The sequence below is a fragment of the Camelus dromedarius genome, chromosome 4 (assembly GCF_036321535.1).
Source record: "Camelus dromedarius isolate mCamDro1 chromosome 4, mCamDro1.pat, whole genome shotgun sequence".
In the NCBI taxonomy this organism is placed as follows: domain Eukaryota; kingdom Metazoa; phylum Chordata; class Mammalia; order Artiodactyla; family Camelidae; genus Camelus; species Camelus dromedarius.
In genome coordinates this window covers 44,657,202-44,678,397 of record NC_087439.1, presented here as the reverse complement: position 1 = coordinate 44,678,397, position 21,196 = coordinate 44,657,202, and the positions used below count along the sequence as shown (strand labels likewise).

General features: G+C 37.9%; 1 protein-coding gene across 1 annotated transcript in view; it reads left to right on the top strand.

The window, feature by feature from the left end:
- The window catches only part of LRP2 (LDL receptor related protein 2), a 181,181-nt gene that overhangs the window by 21,353 nt on the left and 138,632 nt on the right, over positions 1-21,196 (top strand). Inside the window, exons 2-4 of the mRNA XM_064484889.1 lie at positions 14,045-14,152; positions 15,996-16,118; positions 19,980-20,096. Coding sequence (XP_064340959.1) covers positions 14,045-14,152; positions 15,996-16,118; positions 19,980-20,096 — 348 coding nt within the window. The remainder of the gene's footprint in view (positions 1-14,044; positions 14,153-15,995; positions 16,119-19,979; positions 20,097-21,196) is intronic.

Sequence of the window (21,196 nt, the reverse complement as noted above, 5' to 3'; positions counted from 1 at the left end):
GAAATGGAGGCATAGAGTAACATGTTCACCATAGTGTCAGTAAGAGATGGAGCTGGAGTCTGAACCCAGGTATAGACTCCAGGGCTTTTCCTCTGGAAAGTTACCTGGTTTCTAAGCAGCCTTCCCCACGCCCTCCCTTTCCTTGCCCCACTTGCCCCCAATTTTAGAGTAACATATAAAGCATACAGCCATCTGTTATTTAGACTCCATCTCTTAACCTTCTGTGGAAAAGCTGTTGGCTTTCAGATATGCTGGGCTGAATGGAAGAAGGGATATATAGACTCCTATACTTGAGACGCATTCCTAAAGGAAAGTGTGATGAAAAGTACACCTTTATGAAGGCATGTCAAGTCCATTCCTTAATCAGCAAGCTTTGAAACACTGGGCTTCCATGTGTGTGTGTGTGTGTGTACATGCATATATACACATATATACACATACACATTGGGTGGAGTTGGTGAATCTTGTATTTCCAATGGAAGAAGTTCTTTGAGTTACAAATAATAGAGTAAGGGGGTTTCAGTGTATAAAAGAAGCAAAACAACAGAGTTTCTTTAAATCATATTCGTTTGTTACTTGATTCTCATGGCCTTTGGAGTCATTGTTTTTGCAGTATTTCCTTAAGGCCTTTTTCTTCAGCCCAGATTAATCTAAGACACATTACACTGATTCAAAGATGTCACCAATTCTCCCAGGAAACCCTTGGACTGTAATTATATATGGTCTGTGCGTTTCTGGAAAAATGCTCTCACTGCTGATGAAGTTTCTGGCATCAGCAAAGATGGCCTTGTCCACATACCTCGTTAGGAGTCCTGATAAGATCCTCTGTCCCCCTCAGATCTGCCCCATCAAGGTGGTGAGGAAGGTATTTGGGCATGAGAGAATGCCTGAAATGCCTCAATTAGAAAATTCACTTCTTTGAGGGCCCCCTTTTTTCTGCTAAAGTGCCTATATTCATCCTTGGAAGGCCTTTTTAAAACTCTCTTAAACATTGCTGTGAAAAAGTTCACTTGGGTACACATTTAGGGGATCAGCGTCAAGGGCCACGAAAACTCTGGCGGCATTATGGGGATGATCTCAGGGAGACAGAAGGAAAGGATTTTTAGATGAGAGTGGGGGAAATGAAGCCGAGATGGGACTCTTTAACTAGATAAGGCCCTAATCGCCTCATTCCTGGACTATCAGAAGAGTCTTTTAGGTTTAAGTTGTTTTTGCCACTTTGTAACGTTACCCACCAAACTTAGTGTGTTGAGTGCTCTTAGTAAACAGAGTGAACCCAGCTCTTCTCAGGGATGAACTGGCTTCACTTAGTTTCTGGCAGGAGGTGGGCTGGCCGTGTGGGTTTGCATGAGGACCGCCAAATTGTTGTGAGCTCGTTGTCTTTACCGTAGTTTCCTGACAGTTGTCCTTCTGCTCCTGTAAGAGCACACAGATCAGTGGTCCGCCAGAGCCTCAACATGTGCTTGCCGGATTGACTTGAGTTTGGAGCATCTGCTCTGTGAGGTGGAGACTATTTAGGAAGGTGGGAAGATCTCTCTTTTCGTCGCCAGTGAAGCCTAGGGCTGGGGTCACAGCAACGATGGGGTATTCTCTTCATCCTTTTGGAATGGGTGGGTGTCTAGGTTTATGTAAATCTATTCTCATTCAACTGGAGAGAAGGTAATAACTGAAGACGATAAAGTTTTCCTTTGAATATATTGTAAAGCATCATCACAAGTGATTTTAGTTAAAGAAAGTTTACATTTGGAGCATTTTTCTATTATATAAGAGAAAGTTTAGAGAACTAGGGTAATGAATAGCTCAGCACTTTAGGAAGAATTTGAAATTTCATTCTTTTGAACCTAGGACCTGGGGAATTTCTGAACTTTTTATTTTTTTTTATTTTAAAATTATTTTTAGGTTTTGTTTTTTTTTAAATTGAGTTATAGTCATGAACTTTTTAAATGGAAATAGTTTCAGCTTAGCTTCAGTTGACTAAAATCCTGAATTTCTTTATGTCCTCAACTCAGTGTTGTACGTTAAGGCAAGAGCTCAGGTCACTAGGAATGCTTTTATAACTATGAAAAGGTAACCACGGCCAAGTTCAACGTGCAGTATAATGATTTAAGATCCATTCTGGGAAAGCCTTTATGTTTATGATTAATTTTTTTTTTTTTGGTGTTGAAATTATACACAGTATTCTGCATAAAAACTCCAGAGGCTCACCTGAAATTGAGTGATTTAAAATAGATGAAGTAATAAAAATGCTCATTGTAGGAAAATAGAAAAATTCATAAAGAAGAAAATAGGAAATCAGTAGCAAACTTGACCTGTGTTTCCTAAAATAAATCTTGATTTTCAGTCTTGCCCTTGACCTCAGACTGGGCCAGTGGATACTTTGTTCACGGGCAGGAGGCAAGACAACCACCACCCATCCTTACTCTCAACACTGAGCCTTCCACAAGCAAGGCGGCTCTGGTTTGGGGAGTTTTCTCTCAATTAGAGATTAGGGGAACAAACAGGTCTGATTTGGTGAAGACATTGGTCCCCAAGTATTTTACTTCCTAGGCTGTTAGAATGTTTGAGATGTGTAGGATGTGGGTGTGCCCAGGACGGAACCACCCTTCACGGAGGGACTTTCTGCTTCAGGCATTGTGCTGATGGTTTACGGGGACCATTAATCCTCACCAGAACCTGGTTGGGCTGGTCAGAAATTTTGCAGGTAAGGAAACTGCGTATCAGAGTTTAAATCCAGGTTCACTAACCCGAGTCAGTAAAGCAACAAGTATTTATTGATTGAAGATTTAATGGTGAATAAAACTGATAGTTCCTGCCCTTGTGGAACTTTTTGAATGGTAGGGGGACAGTGGTCAGTGCTATTGCAAGGGCTGATACCCATTTCATGTGTCTCTTGGCTTTTAGTCTAGTAGTTTCTCCATCACTATCTTCTTATTTTAGCCCTTATTGAAAAATCTGAATTTCTTACTGAATTCAATTAAATTATTTTTACTATAATATCTAAGAACCTGTATTCTGAATATGAGCTCATTCATTCATTATCTGCTTCAGCACTGGGTAACACTAGATGCCTAATTTCCAGAATTAAGACAGCCACTGAGAGCTGTTTTTGACCAAATCCCTAATATCAGTTTATTTTCTTGTAATTACTTTTGTAAAAAGTGTAATGCAGACAAAATTTCAGTAAGCTGTGGTTTTAATTTTTTGGTGTGTCAGTTAGTAGAGGTTTTATTGTATGTACTTTCTAGTATAGTTTATTATTGAAACCTTTGCTCTTTTCCAGCATTAAAATTCTAAGATTCTATTTTAATGTATGATTAGCATTATATTTACAGTGACAATAGGTTTTTACTGCCATTACTTATGATACTTATACAGATCAGGTGAAATTTTAGGAAATATTTGCTACCTTTTTTCTTCCTGTTATTGACAGTCACTGCAGATATAATTTTATTTAAGTTGCTCTTAATATTGGAGGATTGTAAATTCACCTTGTATAGTCAGAAATCCAAACACCATTTCATTACACATAGGTATCAGTGAGTGTCAATATAATATTGTTGATTCTGTGTCATCAGGCTATTGAGTTTCACATTATAACACGAAGTGATGACAATTATAGAGCCTGGAAGTGATTTGGAGACCTATAAATGCTGTTTGAGCCCAGGCATAGCAACCAGGGCCAAAGGACTCCTGGTTCAATAGATAACCTGCTGGGGAGGCATGCAGCCTGAAGTTCTTTTTGCTCAAAGAGGAGACACAGGAAATTTAATGTCATTCTATTATGAAAGTCTTTGCAAATGTAATAGATCCTATTTTGTAGATTCCCGAGTTAACAAATTCAGCTTCACCTTTGACTCTGTAGAGAAATTTAAATTATGACTATGCTAACAAATTGCTTATAATAAAAATTAACAGATTTTGATTTGTGGAATCAGAACCAGATATTCTCTTGTTGCTTTCTTTTCTTCTTTTGTTTTTTTTGGAGGGAGGCGTGGGGAAGGGTGTAGAATACTCTTTCTGTTTCAGAGTAGTGCTAGATATAAATGTTTTGTATCATATGTGGGGAGAGGTCCCATCCTTTAATGAATTAGCAGAGAATGACCTGAACATATAAATAGGCTCCCAAGAATTTGGGGTTGACTGCTTAGAGTCTTTCTGGCCTCTCATGAGGGTCAGCATGAAAGATAATTGTTCAGTTGTTAATTAGATCAGAAGAAACAGTGGCTCTAAACAGCAGGATCCATTATAAAAGTATACAAGTCATCATGATCTCAAGACTTTATCATTAAAAAAATCATTTTAGCTTCATTCATGTATTCTGACACATCATATATTGTTCATTTACTGAGGGTCATCTGGGTTCTAGGAGGTACTATGCTAGGCACTGGGATTACAGAGGTATTTATTCCCGCTTTTAGGAGCTCACATGTTAGAATAATGCTCTGTTCTTGGTAGAATCATAATACATTCCTGACATCTTAGTACCACTCTTCTTTTGGTCACTTAAACTCATTTACTTTTTCTTTTCTTTATTTTTCATGTATCAGGTCATGGTGGGAGAATTTTGAGCTTCTGCTTATAAAATTCTTTCTGAGATATAACTAGAAGGGGAAATGTACAAAAACACCATACAACAAGAAAACCAGTTTTTTAAAAAACGTAATGACACAATACATATTTATCAAAAATGTTGATCTCAGTTTACCAGATGATTAATTATCAGTACTTATTGCCCAGGGGCAGGCTCTGAGACTTATGGGTAGGAATATTTTCACATTCTTGCTGCACAGTATTTAAGAGTTCAAGAAAATTTTTTGTTGGCAGAAAACATACATGCCCACAACTAAATCAAGGTTGTTTTGCATGTGTGTGCACCTCAACGAATGAACCGTTGATAAAAGTCAATGTTTGTGTACATAAAAGTTTAATAAGCCCTACCATGATCAACATTTCTGGTCAGAATTGTCATCATACTTGCTTATTGATGTGTAAGCATTTGTTGCATCAGAGTAAATTTTATGTGTGTGTGTGTGTGTGTGTGTGTGTGTGTGTGTATGTAAAATTATATGTATTATATACAAAAAATACCTGGTCTCTACTTTCTGAAATGTACACATTTAGAATGAGAGCTTATTTAGTTCCTAGCATGAAATGTGACTATAAACCCACTTAGCAATTACATACTGGTCCAGTCTGGATTTAGGCCATAGCTAAATAAAAGTAAGTTATTATTTTGTACCAAATTGAGGTTAGAGTGCAAGATGCTAGGTCTCATTAAATTTAGTGCTTGGACACTGATTATTGACCTTGATCTCTCTCCTTTTCTCCCCCTCTCTCCTCTTTTCTTTTTCTTCCTCTATCTCTGTCTCTTCTTGCCCTTTTAATGTCTTCAGAGCCTATTGGTCTAACTATTGTGATGGTCAAGAACTAAATAACATGGAGTAAGGGCTAAAGAATACACAAGAATAAGGAAAAATTGTACAGCACAAGGAAATATATCCTTATTTTGTAATAAGTTTAAATAGAGTATAATCTATAAAATATTGAATCACTATATTGTACACCTGAAACTAATGTTGTAAATCAACTAGACTTCAATAAAAATAATAAAAGTTTAAAAAAAACAACAAAGCTAAAATAAGATCAGAACAAAAAGGTGTTCCTTTGGTCCAGTCAAGAAGGTCTGTTTAGTGTCACAAATCATTTACCATAGGACTATAGAGAATCACCAAATCCACCAACTGGGAGTCCATTTCTTTCTGCTGCTATTGTCATCATTTCTGGTATCAGGCCATTGTTCGTTTGATGACCTGGTGATCTAATTTGCTTGTTAAGATGACCAAAACAGCAGCGATGCTTGCAGCTTTAACATACCTGTACTGATTTGATTTATGGCTCAACACTTGTGTCTAATTAATCAGAAAAACCCTGATTTGATGTTATTTTGGTGTTATTGTTATTGTTATCTGTGTTTGTGTTGAGAATGGGTTTTTCACACCTTAAGCAGGAAAGCTGCCTGCCTGGAGATGTACAGGGTCACTTATTTCTCACAGTTGTGTGATTTTCCTTTTTAGTTTTGGATTCCCTTCACCATTTTCCAATAATTTATATTGCTAATCAGTAAGCCATATAGAAATACTTGGGGCAGTTTGGGGTTAGAAGTCAGCTCTTAAATGGGGGTGATTTATAGTTTTTGTACAAGTCGTGTTAAATCACTAAGTGTTGAAGGGCGTTGTACTCTTTTCTTACGGAGTTTGATTCATTGGGTTCTTATTTACCAGAGCAGGCAGACTATCTTAAATTTTCTTCTGTTTGGATAGTGTTCTTTTCAGCATCCTATACACTTAGCTCTTTGGCCATCAAAGAGGTAGATAACCAGTTAGTCCCTTGGGGGAGTGGGGACAAAGGTCTTGGGCTTAGTTCTCTCTCACGTGAAGGAGGAGTCCGTCTATAGGAACCTCCGTGACTTAGCTGATAGAGAAAATACTGTGTGGGTTATTTGAGGAAATACAGAAGAGACTAATACAAACATAGTTTCAGCATTTGGTACTGGCTGGCAGGAAGTTTTCATTGCTGAGTGTTCTTGGTAAAAACTTGGAGATTCTTTTGAATGTTTTAGGCACTTATGTGATAGTCAATTTATATATATATATATATGGCTGAGGTGGGGAGAGGACATCTGGGGAAATTATTTTAATTTTTTCTGATAGTTACACAGATGAGAAAAAGTTGCCCCACAAGCAGGTGTGTTTATGACTGTTTTTCACCGGTCTGCTCCCTTTACATTAACGAAGAACTGCTCGAGGATTTCAGATTTTTGGCTGTGACCCTCCCCCCACCCTTGAATGGGTGAGCCTGTGGACGCCCCGTGGAGCATTCCAGGCTGAAGCAGGCCTCCCTGGAACTGAGATTCTTTATCACACTCCCAGGGGAGTTCATTTCAAGATGCTGGTACTAGCAGCTGCGGCATGATATTGCCCAATCCGAGGCCCTCTTATTGGTGGGTGGGAGGCAGTGGGATTGCCAGTTAAGAAATTTTATTATCTTTAGAAGGGAAGAATTTATTATAAGGGTTTTCTTAGATGATCTCTTTCATGTGGGTTAAGACGTTTTGAGCTCTGAATGTCCAAGCCGCTTAGAGGTTCTAAGTTGTTCTCAATTGGGGGTGGTACTGCCACTCTCAAGGGGTGATTGGACATGCATGGGGTTATCTTTTGTTGTCACAGTGATGGGGGATGGGCACTACTGGCATTCCACGTGAGGGCCAGGGATGCTAGACATCCTGCTTTGCCCAGGGCAGTGGAATAATTGTCCCACCCTACATGCCAATCACACCCTCTCCAGAAGCCCTGAGAGGTGTGGTTTTGTTTATAATGCTCTGCAGTGCTGATTGACAGTCTGGTTGGAGGGGTAGGTGGTACTCAGTGAAAAAGAAGTGGCGTGTAAAAGACCAGGGGAAGGGCAGGTAGCTAGTGTTTAAACAAAACTGGAGAGGAATAGCTCAGGTAGGAAGGGAGGAAAGTCACCGTCCCACTTTTCAGAACTGAGAGGCTTCTCTGATAGTGCAGCACGTATTATTCTACTGTCTTTTGATCACTGAAAGGGCTCTTTAAAAAACTATTAAGCAAATACTTCAGCAGTCTTTGAGATCATCTATCTCAGGGTCCGGCTGAATTCTACATGCTGGATGCTCAGACGTATTCATTCAGCTTGGAGAGGACAGGACACTAGGATGCCCTCGGGGGCACCTGTGGAAACTGTTGACTGTCTGCCATGCTGGAGCTGCTGTGGATCAGGCCAGGAGCAACTGGAGGGGCTGCAGGAGGAGCCCTGTCCCTGCCAGCAGCTTCTTGGTGAACCACTCACCTTTCTGCTCCCTGAACTCACGCTCTGGGCAAGGTTTTGAGGAGCCCAAGGCCTTCTCACGGCCAAAGTCTGTATCCTTGTTCAGATGTGCATTTATCCAGAGCATCTGCCTTTCATTTTAATATTGTTGCTGGCACGAGAGATTTCTAAGCGCTCTCACTCTCAACCCATTTGATCGTGTCACTCGGTTCTTGGCATTCAAGGCCCTTTCTTCTCCATCTCCCCAGCTTGGCTGACCCTCACTTTAGAAAAGTCTCCCTGCCTTGGACCATGGAGACCCTCTCCTTAGGCCCTCACCCATGCTGGGCCTCTCTCAAGTTGTTTGGGCCTGGTCCCTCCTTCACCCACCCAAGTCCTGCTCTTCCACACAGGCCCAGTGCAGTCTCACTCTCCTTCACAAAGCCTTCTCGCATCACACCAGCTTGTGGGATTAATTTTTTTCTCCCTGAGAACAGTTGGTTCTTACTGTCTTGGCTGCTTATTTGGAACAAAAGCACCTACTGTCACGTGGCACAGTGTTGGAGTCATACTTCCCGCTCCTCCACCTACCGGTTGTGAGATTTGGTCAAGCCTCAGTCTTCTCATCTATGAAATGGGGCTATTAATACTGTCTCATAGGATTGCTGGGAGGATAAGTGAACTAATCTATGGGAAACACTTAAAATACTGCCAACACTTAATAAATGCTGGGTGAGTGAAAGCTGTCATCTATTCTGTGGGAAGTGGGATAAGGAAAAGAGCCTGGGCTCTGGAATCACACAGGTCCTGGGTCTGAGTCAGACATGGACATTTTCTACATCTGTTGGAATTTGATTAATGTCCCTGAGGTTCACGTTTCCTTTCTAGTAAATAAATATAAAGCTCACTTCATCTATTTCTAAGAGGATCCAACGATATAAAGCTTCTTATATCATCCAGCATGTAGTAGGCACTCAACAAATAACAGCTATTATTGTTACATGCCTATTTAATTTATAATGTATAAATAATCTTTGTCCCCAATAAATTTGTAAGCTCTGAAAAAAGGATCATATCTTATTGTTCTTTGTTTCTTCCACAAACCCTAGAACAAAGTTTTGCCCATCGTGAGTATGATTTTTTTTGTGTGTGTGGCTTTATTCAGTCTGACATCATATTCTTTTGGTCCTTTTTTTTTTAATGCACTTAAATGATATGTGTACATGATCACTAAGGAACTGGCTTTGTGGGTCTTACCTCAAAGGCTTTGATTTCCCAAAATGTCCTCCTAATATTAATATTGCTTTACTCTATCAAAACATCAGGGCTCTGAAACAATAATTTGGAAAAAGCAGTCGACTCTGTTGTCTGTAAACTGGATTAAAAAAGAATAATTCTGGCCACCTATTTGGTGACCTGTTATGAAAACCAGGCAGCTAAAATGTTGCACAGAGAGTAGTAGGTTGGTTTGCTATGCGGGTCTTGTTTCATTTCCATCAGCTGAGTTGGTGGCTATTCCACCAGTTGATATTAGGCAGGGCAGGGTCTCCAGACGATTTGTGACCCTTGGCTGTCCTGGCTGCAATGTCAAGTTTGGGAATTAGCAAGTAACTCTAAATCTTCAAAAGGAGACTGACCTTGTGGGTGTGGATAAAGTGTGAGAATTGCAGTGAACCATCACCCAGCTTATAAACATCATAAGTATGTCTGACAATGCCAAGGGAATAGAAACAAAGTACCAAAAAAATGAAATAAAAATGATCGATGAATTAAGGAATTTGTTTCTTTGAGTTCAGTGAAGATAGGACTCTTAAAATGCCATGCAGTGTTACATGTTTTTTGAAAAAAGCACATGTACCTCCCCAGGTAGACCAAGTGTCTGGAAAAACCAGTATGTGTTAAGAGGATCTAGCGGGAAAATAGGATTTGCCATAGAAATTACCTTACTCTGTTAACTTTGGACAATGTTCTATTGACTACGACTTGCCTTTTTCTTCTAAGAAGAGAATTCATGAGAGTTAAGAGAAACTCTTATAAGGAAAGGGTAACAGAATGAAAGATTAATATGACTCCGTATTTTTCTTTCTTTTTGAAACTTTTAGATATTGCTCTTATTTCAAATTATTCCAGATTTCACTTTTTTCCCTACAGATTTAAGATAGTAAACGTCAATTGAAAGACTTATTGTTTGCCTTGGTGATTTTATGAATCTCTGATATGGAATGATCCCAAGAGACTGAATTTTACAAAGAGGAATCTTCATTACCTGCTGAATATGTGGCTACTGTCCCATGTGTGCCTAGCACTGTGCTAGAGGCTGTAAAGGGTACAGAAGTCATGTTAATTCAGTGCTGTTCCCCTCCTGGAAAAACAAGCAAGTCTTCCCTCTTCTAGGCATTATCTGTTACTCCAGTATCTTATCTTAACACATTCTTAGTCCAACACTTAAACCAGGAAGCTTGGGCTATGACTATTTATGAAGAAAGGATTACTCTTGTTTTTCTCCAGCTTGGGGCTCTATAACATTGAAAAACAAGTTTATCTTTATGTCTAACATTTTTCTTGAAGAGATTGAAAATTTTTTTTTAAATTTCCCTGCATTGCTTTTGATTGTTGCAAATTTTCCTAGGCCTACAAGTTTTTATTTGCAGCGTTTGTTGCCAAGTAGATTACTCTTCCCCAGTTGAATTGTAGGAGCATATTGTGTGGTTTGGATTCCAGACCTGTCCAATTAATGGATCTAGTTAATGTTGATAGAAACTTTGGAATATGATCAAATTTTACATTCATTCTTGGGTTTGGTGAAATGAATATATATATATATGAGTGTCTGTGTGTGTGTGTGTGTATGTATATGTATGTATGTATATAAATTTTGTTTTTTTGGTTGAAAGAGAATACAGAGCAATGGTGGTCACTATAGCACAGACGCAAGAACAGAACTGTCAGATCCAAATCCTTACTTTGCATGTATTTGCTGTTTGATCTTGGGCAAGTTACTGAACTGGTCTGTGCTTCAGTTTCTTTATTTGTAAAATGTTCATAATAATGGCATCTATCTTATAGAGTTGTTATAAAGATTTAAATGACTTAAAGTTTGCAAAATGCTTAGAATGGTGCATGCCATTTAAGTGCCACACAAGTTTGTTTGTTTTTTTCCATCTTTGCACTATCCGCTTTGATTTTTGAAAGCTACCCCAGGGAAAGTAGGGTGTCCCTTTGGTTCTAATGGTTCCTTGTCAATGGCTGCCCGGTTCTTAACAAAAGGTTTTTATTTCAGTGTGGTTTATGATATTTTCCTCTTTGGTTTTGATTAAAAGGAAAACATTCTAAAGGTTTGAAAGTTATTATTTGCAAAATTACCTCTTAGTTAAAAATGATTGAATGTGAATGTTAAGAGACCATTTGTTGGAAAAAGTGTTAAATTTTGTCCTATTTAGATTTTTTTTTCTTTCATAAACTGTTTGGCTCCAGATTGAAATCCCTCACCCCACCCCCACCTTCTCTGGATTTCAAATTATTAAACAATAAAGTGTAGATAATATGTAGTAACCTTTGGAGGGGTTGTGAGTAAAGGCTACTTATTTAAAACAAAACACTCAGAAAATAAAGTACATACAAACTAATTGAAATCAGGGGCACCTATAATTATTATCAAACTTGATCTAGACCTTTACTAGCAGTTTGTTTTTAAACAGCATATATTCCCTTTATAGTAGAATGAATGGCAGTCTTCTGACACCAGTGGACCATTTGGTTGATTGCTAGGGTGCCACCCAGCAATGATAGAATATCCATTTGTTTTTTCTGGAGAGATATTTCCAAGCAATAGTCATTTGGGAGTTATAACAGGCATGGAAGCTAATATGGAAAAGATGGATTTGACAAATGAATTATCATGGATCTATTGATAAGTTGTGTAAATTGGGTTTGATATATTACTTTAGATAATTGAGTATTTGGGAGACCACATGTGAAAAATACTAACTAGAAAGAGTTACTTAATTGTGTGTGTTTAATTTTGTGTGTATGTGATTTTAAATAATTGACTTCGAAGTGCTTAAAAAATTACTTTTGGGTGTTTATTTTGTGTTCTTTTCATGATGTGCTTAACTTCATGCTTTAGCAAAAACAAAAAACCTCAATCTTTGACTTGTAATAAAAGTTGCTTAAGAAATAGCATGAATTATTCCTATATTTAAAAACAGGCAGTTTATTATTCTGAGAATTTTCTTCAGTGTACTCAGTTTCTAAATGTATGCTTTTTCCAGCAATAGGAAACTCTTTGTAAGTAGATTGACCTTTAGATTGTTACACGTTTTCAACCAGAAATTGAGGGAAACAAATGTATTGAATTTACAAATGTATTATGTTGGGCTACTAACAATAGACCTAATTGATAAAAGTGATTTAATATATGTTGTGTTAATAGCTAAACCTCCAAAGCCCCTAATCTCTCATGGAAATATTGCTTTGTAGAACAAAATCCAATGAGAAGTTCTGAGATTCCAGAGTGAATTTGTACATTCCTCAGGGGCATTTTTGCAAGGGAGGTTGTTGTGTTTTAAAGGTAGTTGATAAGAGACCTGCACCACCAACCCCAGACCTGCACCACCAACCACCATCATGCATTAGTCTATAGAAGGTATTTGGGTGTACGTATTCCTGTACCACTCGGTACCACCATTTAGCCAAGGAAAGTTTCTGACCATTTGCAGCATACATTATAAATCAGGATGTCACTAACAGACAATCAGATTTGAACATTCCATGAACAAAGTAGCCTATATCCCCTAGGAATAGATCACTTAACTGTGTTTATGTCATGCTGTTGATATGCCTGCATTTACACAAGACAGGATAGCACACTGTTTATTTATTTTAGGAGTAGGTAATTGATCTGTATATTTATGTGATTTTAGGTTAATTAGTCAAACATTGACATGGGTAGTTTAGCATGATTGCTTAAATACCTGAGGAAAATAAAATTATTCTTCCAACCCCCAAATTACTCCTCTACCACCATGGATTTGTGAAAGAATAATTTTGGGTCTTCTCCAAGTTGGGCTGGTATTGGCTGCTGTCTTGAAAAAGTTTCCTACTTGGCACATAATACATGAGGAAGTCGCTGGTCAGATATTTGGGGAAACTCAGAGGATCTCCAAATGCCAAATTAGGAAGAGAACTAGAAAGATTGCAGGATATACTGGATGAATTAAGTGACCTTGTTTAAGTTATATTCTCTTTTTGTGTATCACTGTGGGGTATCACTGCCACTTGGAAATGTGGCAACTTTGGTGCGAAGTTTGTGCAGTTTGATTGGCTGCAGAGATTTTTTGTTTTTTGGCCTTAAAAAATCTTTTTTTGGCAGAGGAGAGCTTACAGACCTGATATCTTACAAGTAAGTTACAAACAAACAGCCAAAATACTGGTCTGTATCTAAGAATGAAAGACCATAAATTGCTGTATGTGATTTAGTAATAAAAAAGTGCTTTGAAAAACTATAGTAGGGGGCAATGAAAAAAGCACAGTCACCCAAATGAAAAGTTACTCATGATGTTATCAATCAGAGATAACCACCCTTAACATTCTGGTCTTTTCTGTGCTTTTTTTCTGTTATTTATAACTCTGTTACAGGTAAAATTTGGCATCCTTGTCTTTGTTACATTATATTACAAATATTTTTCCAAATCATTTAGAAACTTTCAATGAGTTCCTAGTATGCCTATATAAATATATGTATATATCTACAGACATAAAGATCTATCTATTGATATAAGGTTTAATCATTTCATCTTATTGGACATTTAGGAGGTTTGCAGTTTCCTTTATTACAAGTAGTGTTGTGCTAAAAATCTCCACACTTAGATCTTTGTTTAATTCTCTGGTTAGTTCCTTTAGGGGAAAAAAATACCTAGAAGTAAAAGTATTAAGTTAAAGAATAAACACTTTCAAAAAGCAGGATACCTGTTGTCACATTGCTTTCCAGATTGGTTACATCAAGGTGCACTCTCGTCAGCTGTGTATGCAAATGACCTTATTCCAGCAGACCTGAAACAGAATGTAATCCTAAAAATGTTTTCCTAGTTGTATAAATAATTTACATTCTTTGATTAAAAATTAGTTGAATAATTTTTTATTTTCATTGAAAATTTGTTTCTTTGGAATATCTGTGTGGGTAAGTTTCTAAACCAGTTTTCTGTTGCTTGTGTGATTACAGAATGTCACAGTGATGAGTTTCGGTGCGGCCAGGGGCATTGTATCGATGCATCCTGGAGGTGTGATGGAGTCAGAGACTGCATGGATGGCACGGATGAAATTGGCTGCAGTAAGTGGAGAGGGGCCAGGCTCAGCTCTGTTCTGAGTCACAGAGGAGCTTCATGGTGATTTCAGCTGTAACAGAGAGAAAGAGTTGTGCCTTTAGTGACAGATTGGATGAGCTCCAATCTTTTGAGATAGAGAACGGATGGCATTAATAATTATTTTAGTCCCTTTTGTGCATGACCCTGGTATGGAACCAACTTTCTAAGCTGTTTTCTGAAGCCTATAAGTGATTATTTCAGATGGTTCAGTCTGGAAATTTTGTGCACCAACAGGAGCAAAAAAATAATGTTGTCTAAACTACTATGATTTGTAATTCAAGAAATAGTCTGTTTTTATACAAAAGATATAGTGTAACTTGTGTGAATTACTGTAAAGAGATCACAAGTGGCTAGTGTGGTTTATGTTTTTTTAAAAAATAACAGTTAAAAATATGAAAATATTGTATACCCCAAATTTAACTTTTTAATTTATAGCTAATTATAAAATCACTTTCCCATATTCCTTTGTTTAGTTATCTCAGCAGAATTCCCAGATAGGTTTCAGATTAGGAAACTGAGGCATAGAGAAGCTAAATCATTTATTAATGCACAAATCCCAACCCTTCTGTTCATTGCTCTCCTACCTTGCCATACTCCATCAATCACACTGCTGCAATTCCATTCATTCTGATAGGTGAACAGATAAGGGTTCCTACGGCACAGCAGAGAATACTTCAGTGTATTGTTTGGACGACGATGCATTTGAAAATGGGAGAAGTGTGGGGAATAGGTCCTAGAAGTGCTTCTCAAACTCTCAGGCACAAATGGATCTCCTGGGGAGCGTGTTAAAGTACAGGCTTTAATTCCATCTATTTGAAGTGGGACCTGAGACTCTGCATTTCTACAAGCTCCCAGGTGATACTGATGCTGCCAGCCTGGAAACCACACTTTGAGCAAGGGAGTAGTTCTATTATAGAGTAAAGATCATGTGCTCTCTGTTTGCCTCCTCTGAGCTTACTGAGTTCATTTAACTTTATTTTATGGTGGGGAGAGGTAGTTAGGATTGTTTATTTATTTATTCTTAGAGGAAGTACTGGGTATTGAACCCAGGACCTCATGCATGCACTTTACCACTTGAGTTATACCCTCCCCCTTACTGAGTTTACTTTAGGTTAAACACTAGGAGCAGAAAGTCAAGAACAGTGTATTCAGAGATAAAGGAATAAATGAACAGTTATACCAACAATTTGTCAATGTCCCATAACAATGATAAAAACAATACCAATGACAAAAGAAATAGCAACTAATTTACATGGCACTTTCATGTACATTATTCTACTTATATTTTATAGTGAACCATGAGAAAAGTATAGTCCCCATTTTATGATGCACACTGAGACTCAAAGAACCTGCTGAAGATTTTAAAGCAAGTAAATTCTGGGAATAATAATTTGATTTTGGGTCTTATTTTCCAAATCTCATGGATTTCCCAATTTAGCGTGATGCTTCACTATTCATTATTACAAAACATTTCAAATAATTTAATAACTATCAACTCATGGTTGATTTTGTTTAAATTAAAATTTTAATTTAATCTTTTGTCATAGCTTTGTATGTATATGTGTTTGGGCTGTTCATTTTATTCTCTGCATTTCTGTATTGCTTTGGACCATCATTTTCTTGTGAGCCCACTGCTGAGATTACTTGGCAGTGAACACTGAGTGAAGTCCACAGGCTCTAAGGTTTTTCACATTCACCCTCAAATATACTGAGCAGGAGTTGACATACTTCTTTTGAAATAAGCATTGCTTTTTGGTGTAATAGGGTGGATGGTTGACATAATGAGTTTTTTTCCCTGTTTTTTTGTAGCTCGCTCTACTTGCCTTTCCACCCAGTTCCAGTGTCAGAGTGGAGGACTGTGCATCCCTCTCTCTTGGGTGTGTGACGATGAGGAAGACTGTCAGGATGGCTCAGATGAACAGCAGCACTGCCGTAAGTGCTTGTAGAGGGAGCCTGTTTTAGCCCTTTGGACACTTTAAATTCCAAACTGTTACAAATACAGAACACAATGGAATGATTGTGTTTATACATGATGAGTGGGGCCTTAAAGGACAAGGGAACCCATGCCAGCCATTTCACTCAGGGGTTGGATAATCTTGAAAGCGTGAGTGTGCTGAAGAATTATACATACATCCCAGTGATTTGGAAATGGATAGATTCCCAGTATTTAATTCAGGTTGTGTTACACTTAAGAAGGAAATAAAACATTTATTGGTATCTATCTGTGGGGTCTTCATTTCTGTGGTTGGCCATTGGATGAGTCCATTTACTCCTGCAGCACACTCTGCACTCAAACCTTCCACCTCTTCTGTCCCAGAATTAAACCCTCTTTTTGATTGAGTGGAAGTGGAGGTCCTTTGGAGGCACCATTGGAGGTTGCTCCAGTGATTGCTGCTACAGGATGAGCTGGGACAAAAAAATAAATAGGAGGAACAAAGAGGATGTTGACAACTGCTTATTCCCAGACATTGAGAGGGTTCAGGGCAGTAACCTCGAAGAAACCCTTGAATTTGAATTCCTTTGGGATCAAACTGGAAAAGAGTGTTTTAATGGGCTTAAATAATTTTGGATGAGAGCATAATCTTGGGTAAATATAAGATGGCAACACATGAGAAGTATATCATGAGTATCATTCCTTTGCTTTCTCTTAAGGATATTTGTATAATTTAAAATTCTTCTTGTATCAGTGCGGATGTTTCTAGCTGCAAAGAATGAAAAACACAACTCAAAAAGTTAAACAAAAAAGGAATTTATTATCTCACAGGAAGCCTAAATGTAGGATTGTTCCAGGATTGATTAATTCCTTGGATCAATAATATCATCCAGTTTTCTTCCGCTGTTCTGCCCTACCATCTTTTAGCTTCTTGGCTTTTCATGATTGCGTGAAAGCTGCAGAAGTCCTGAATGTTATAGTTCTCTTCTCTTCCCTTCTCTTCCCTTCTCTTCCTTTCTCTTCTCTTCTCTTCTCTTCTCTTCTCTTCTCTTCTCTTCTCTTTTCTTCTTTTTCTTTCTTTCTTTCTTTCTTTCTTTCTTTCTTTCTTTCTTTCTTTCTTTCTTTCTTTCTTTCTTCTCTTCTTTCTTTCTTTCTTTCTTTCTTTCTTTCTTTCTTTCTTTCTTTCTTCCTTCCTTCCTTCCTTCCTATCTTCCTTCCTTCCTTCCTTCCTTCCTTCCTTTCTTTCTCTCTCTCTTTCTTTCTTTCTTTCTTTCTTTCTTTCTTTCTTTCTTTCTTTCTTTCTTTCTTTCTTTCTTCCTTCCTTCCTTCCTTCCTTCCTTCCTTCCTTCCTTCCTTCCTTCCTTCCTTTCTTTCTCTCTCTCTCTCTTTCTTTCTTTCTTTCTTTCTTTCTTTCTTTCTCTCTTTCTTTCTCTCTTTCTTTCTCTCTTTCTTTCTTTCTTTCCCCCCCCCCCTTCCTTCCTTCCTTCCTTTCTTTTTCTTTAATGGAGCTACTGGGGATTGAACCCAGGACTTCAAGCAGGCTGAGCATACATCCTACCATTGAGCTAGACCCTCCCCACAAAAGTCCTGAATTTTACATTTCCATAGTTCAACTCTCAACATGTAGAAGGGAGAACATCAACATCTTTTCCATGTGTTTTTTTTATAAGACAAAGAAAATAAAAAAAACACAAACCAAAACAAAAACCTTTTAACAAACCTAGGTTGAACTGAGATAGAAGTTGGAGGGAAGATACAAGGCTGTAATGAACCATCTCAGACTCTTGACCTCAGTGGTCTTCTGGAAGAGCCCAGCTCTGATCACTGTGTAGCATTCAACTTTGAACTTTCCCACATTCTGTTTCATCAAATGCACATCCCACAAATCATGGTCATCTGTCATCACTCTGTGTTGGTTTTGAGATAGCCAAGATCCTGTTTGAGTTTTCACATATTCATTGTCCACAAAGATCAAAGAAGAAACAGATGTTTTGGATAGCTACTTCATGTGGGAACTTGTTTAGTTGCTAGGTGACTAGCAGTGGAGATGCCATGGGCTTCAGTAGGTTCTGGATGTATTTCTAAAAAATTGGAATTTAGTCCAGGAATTTTGTGTCCAGTATTGAGTGTGAACTCTTTTTCAGTTGGGCCACTGGATATCTCTTTTGAGGAAGAGAACGGAAATTCTCAAAATATTCATGAGTTTGACTTTGGTGTAGACATATAATTGGTGTATTTTGTAGACTGTATAATTAAATAGTTAGGGCTTGTCAGCATTGGTCATGAGGTCTGCCATCACAAAGGGGTGGTGATCCTTAGGACAAAGTGGTGAAGGGGAAACCAGCAAACTATGTAGGGCTGGGGAGTGTGGTAGTGGTGACAAATGGTGGTCTTGAGGAAGGCATGGACAGGAGCTAATCTGGGCTGGAAGGAGCTTGGCATATCTAAATCATGTCCAGTTATGCATCAGGATTTGAGGTGGAGTGGCGAAAGGGGATGGCCAGGTCTGAAAGTGGGAGGTGGGGTATGGTAGTTCAGAAGTACTGAAAGAAGGAAGGAAAAGGAGCAGGCATAGTAGGGCACAGGAAGAAATCCTTGCTCCTAGGAAATCTGTCTGAGCTATTCTATTCTCTGGCTGGCCTCTCCAAGGGCCTCCAGGAAAGGGGTGACCTGCAGAGTGTGGAGTGGGTACTCAGTGCTAGATTGTGACTCTCTGGAGAGCAATGACTATGCTTGCTTCAGCTTGCATCCCTAAGGCTTGGTATTCAGTCTGGCAAATAGGAGGTTTTTGATAAATGGCTACTGAATGAATGATGGGTTATTTCTCTTTTGACTAGATACGCCATTTTAGTTCCATGTTTCTTTGCTTCCCACACAGAGTAGGAAGAAGGCTGAGCTGGAGATTGTGATGCAATGTGTGGTGGATGACGCCTTGCTAATGATACCATATAGATGGCATGGGAACTACTGGGGCAACTGCCTGGGGAGACTGGAGATAACTTTATAGCAGTAACTGATAAGCTGTGTTTCATACTATGTTAAATGAGTGTGGATTCATAACTCTTGCATTTTAAACTTTATGTTACTAATTTTTTATCAGATCACGTTTGCCCCAAATGCTTCTCTTTGTATGTGGACAATTAAAAAGTCTTATCATAATTCCTGCCTCAGACTCACAGAATAGAATCCACATGATGTTTGGAGCATCAATTCATTTGATTTTATCTATTTTATCCAGAGGCAAATTTGATAAACTACAGATGCTCTGCTTTCATCTACCCTAATCAACTTAGGATAAAGTCAAGCTAGCTTAAATTTCTGTTTATGAAATTGACATATGTTCAATGTAGAAAGCTTATGTAGTAGAGAAAACTTTAAAGAAAAAAAATAAAATCACCCATGTTCCTAATACTCAGAAATAACCATTGTTTAGTCTTTGGCATATTTCCTTCCTGTTTAATCAAGCATTTCGATGAGAGTGACCTTACCGATCCTTGAATAATACCTATACCTGCAAAATTCTTACTTCATTCATCCTCTTTGCTGTATAGGTTTTCAGTCTATACTGTATTCTCAATGTATGTCGATAATATAATTGTCTACACTAACAAGCTTGAGTGTTGATACAATTCTGTGGGCATTTTGATAGTATTCTGATAACACCTTTGCTTTCACATTGTAAGGTGTCTACTTTAGGGTAGCTGGATACCCTACATTGTGACCCTATGAACTTTATGTTCAATATATGGTCTACTTTGCTTGCAAATTTCCTCATTCAAGTTTGTTAATGTTACTGTCATGTTTGTTAAGTAGTCTGTGTTTTTCAGTAATTATAAAGTAATATTTTTTCCTCTTCACAGCTGGGAGAACCTGCTTAAGCCGTCAGTTTACCTGCTCCAATGGTGAATGTATCCCAGAGGAATACAGATGTGACCATGCCGTAGACTGCGTTGATGGAACTGATGAGAAAAACTGCCGTGAGTCCCTTTCAGTCTTTGCACTGTATTTGGTTTCACCTTTGTCCCTTCAGCATTTTAATCAATTTGTTGATGGACAGAAATGCCTACAATATGCCTCTTGTTATTAAAATCTCTTGGCAGATTCTTTTGTGGATTAGAGGTGATGTTCTGTTAGAAGTCTATTTTCAGCAAGACATTCTCAGTGTATCCTGCCTTAGCACATCAACTTTCTGTAGGTTTCGAAGTAAGAAACTTTTAACATTAACATAGAATCGGAAAAAGTCATTGAGTACAGAATCCGGTTAGGTCAATGTTAACTTTTATTACATTATCATGATAAGTTTCTAGGTCAAATGTCTCAGTTTTTCTGCTCTTATGGACTTGATATTTTCCAAATTACCTTTGGAAATGTGTTACGTTTTGCAAATGGCTTTCTCTGTGATGGAAGAATATTCTGTCAATTTGTAACTGAAAACCACAAGATAAAGCATACAAATCACTGCATTCTACATATAATGTCTAAATATTATCGTAACCAAAATAAGAGAGTGCAATCATAGTGCATGGTCTACTTCTTACAAATGAGTAAAGAGTAATCTGTCTCTCTTGAGGTTTGTATAGAATTGTTAGAATAGGAGAATATAGTGATTATTCTACTGTGTCAGTCTGGCTCTACCTTTACTCTCAGATATACCCAGTTTCTCTTAAAAGTCCTTCTAAGTCTATCATTTATGAATTTATTCAGAGCGTCCTTGAGTTTTTATACATTTTCCCCTGGCTTTCCTTCTGGTATACTGCATTTCATAAGCTTATTATGAGCTGAGTAAAAGTACTATTTTCTTTAGCTCTAAAATTTATGTTTCAAACTTCAAGGAGTTATTTTAATATTCTAGGATTCTGATAATCAGTGGATAGATTTTGTGTACCTTATAAACCTTGAACATAAACTTCTTGGTTACTATGTTTTCAACTAAAGATTTAAGTTTTATTGTATTCTCATGGGACAACTCTTTATTGTCCCATCATTCTGATATGATTTTAGTTCTCTGGACTGTCCCTAAATTCCTTTGGTATATTGTATGCTTCTTAATGAAAGAACCATATTCTGTAATATATTG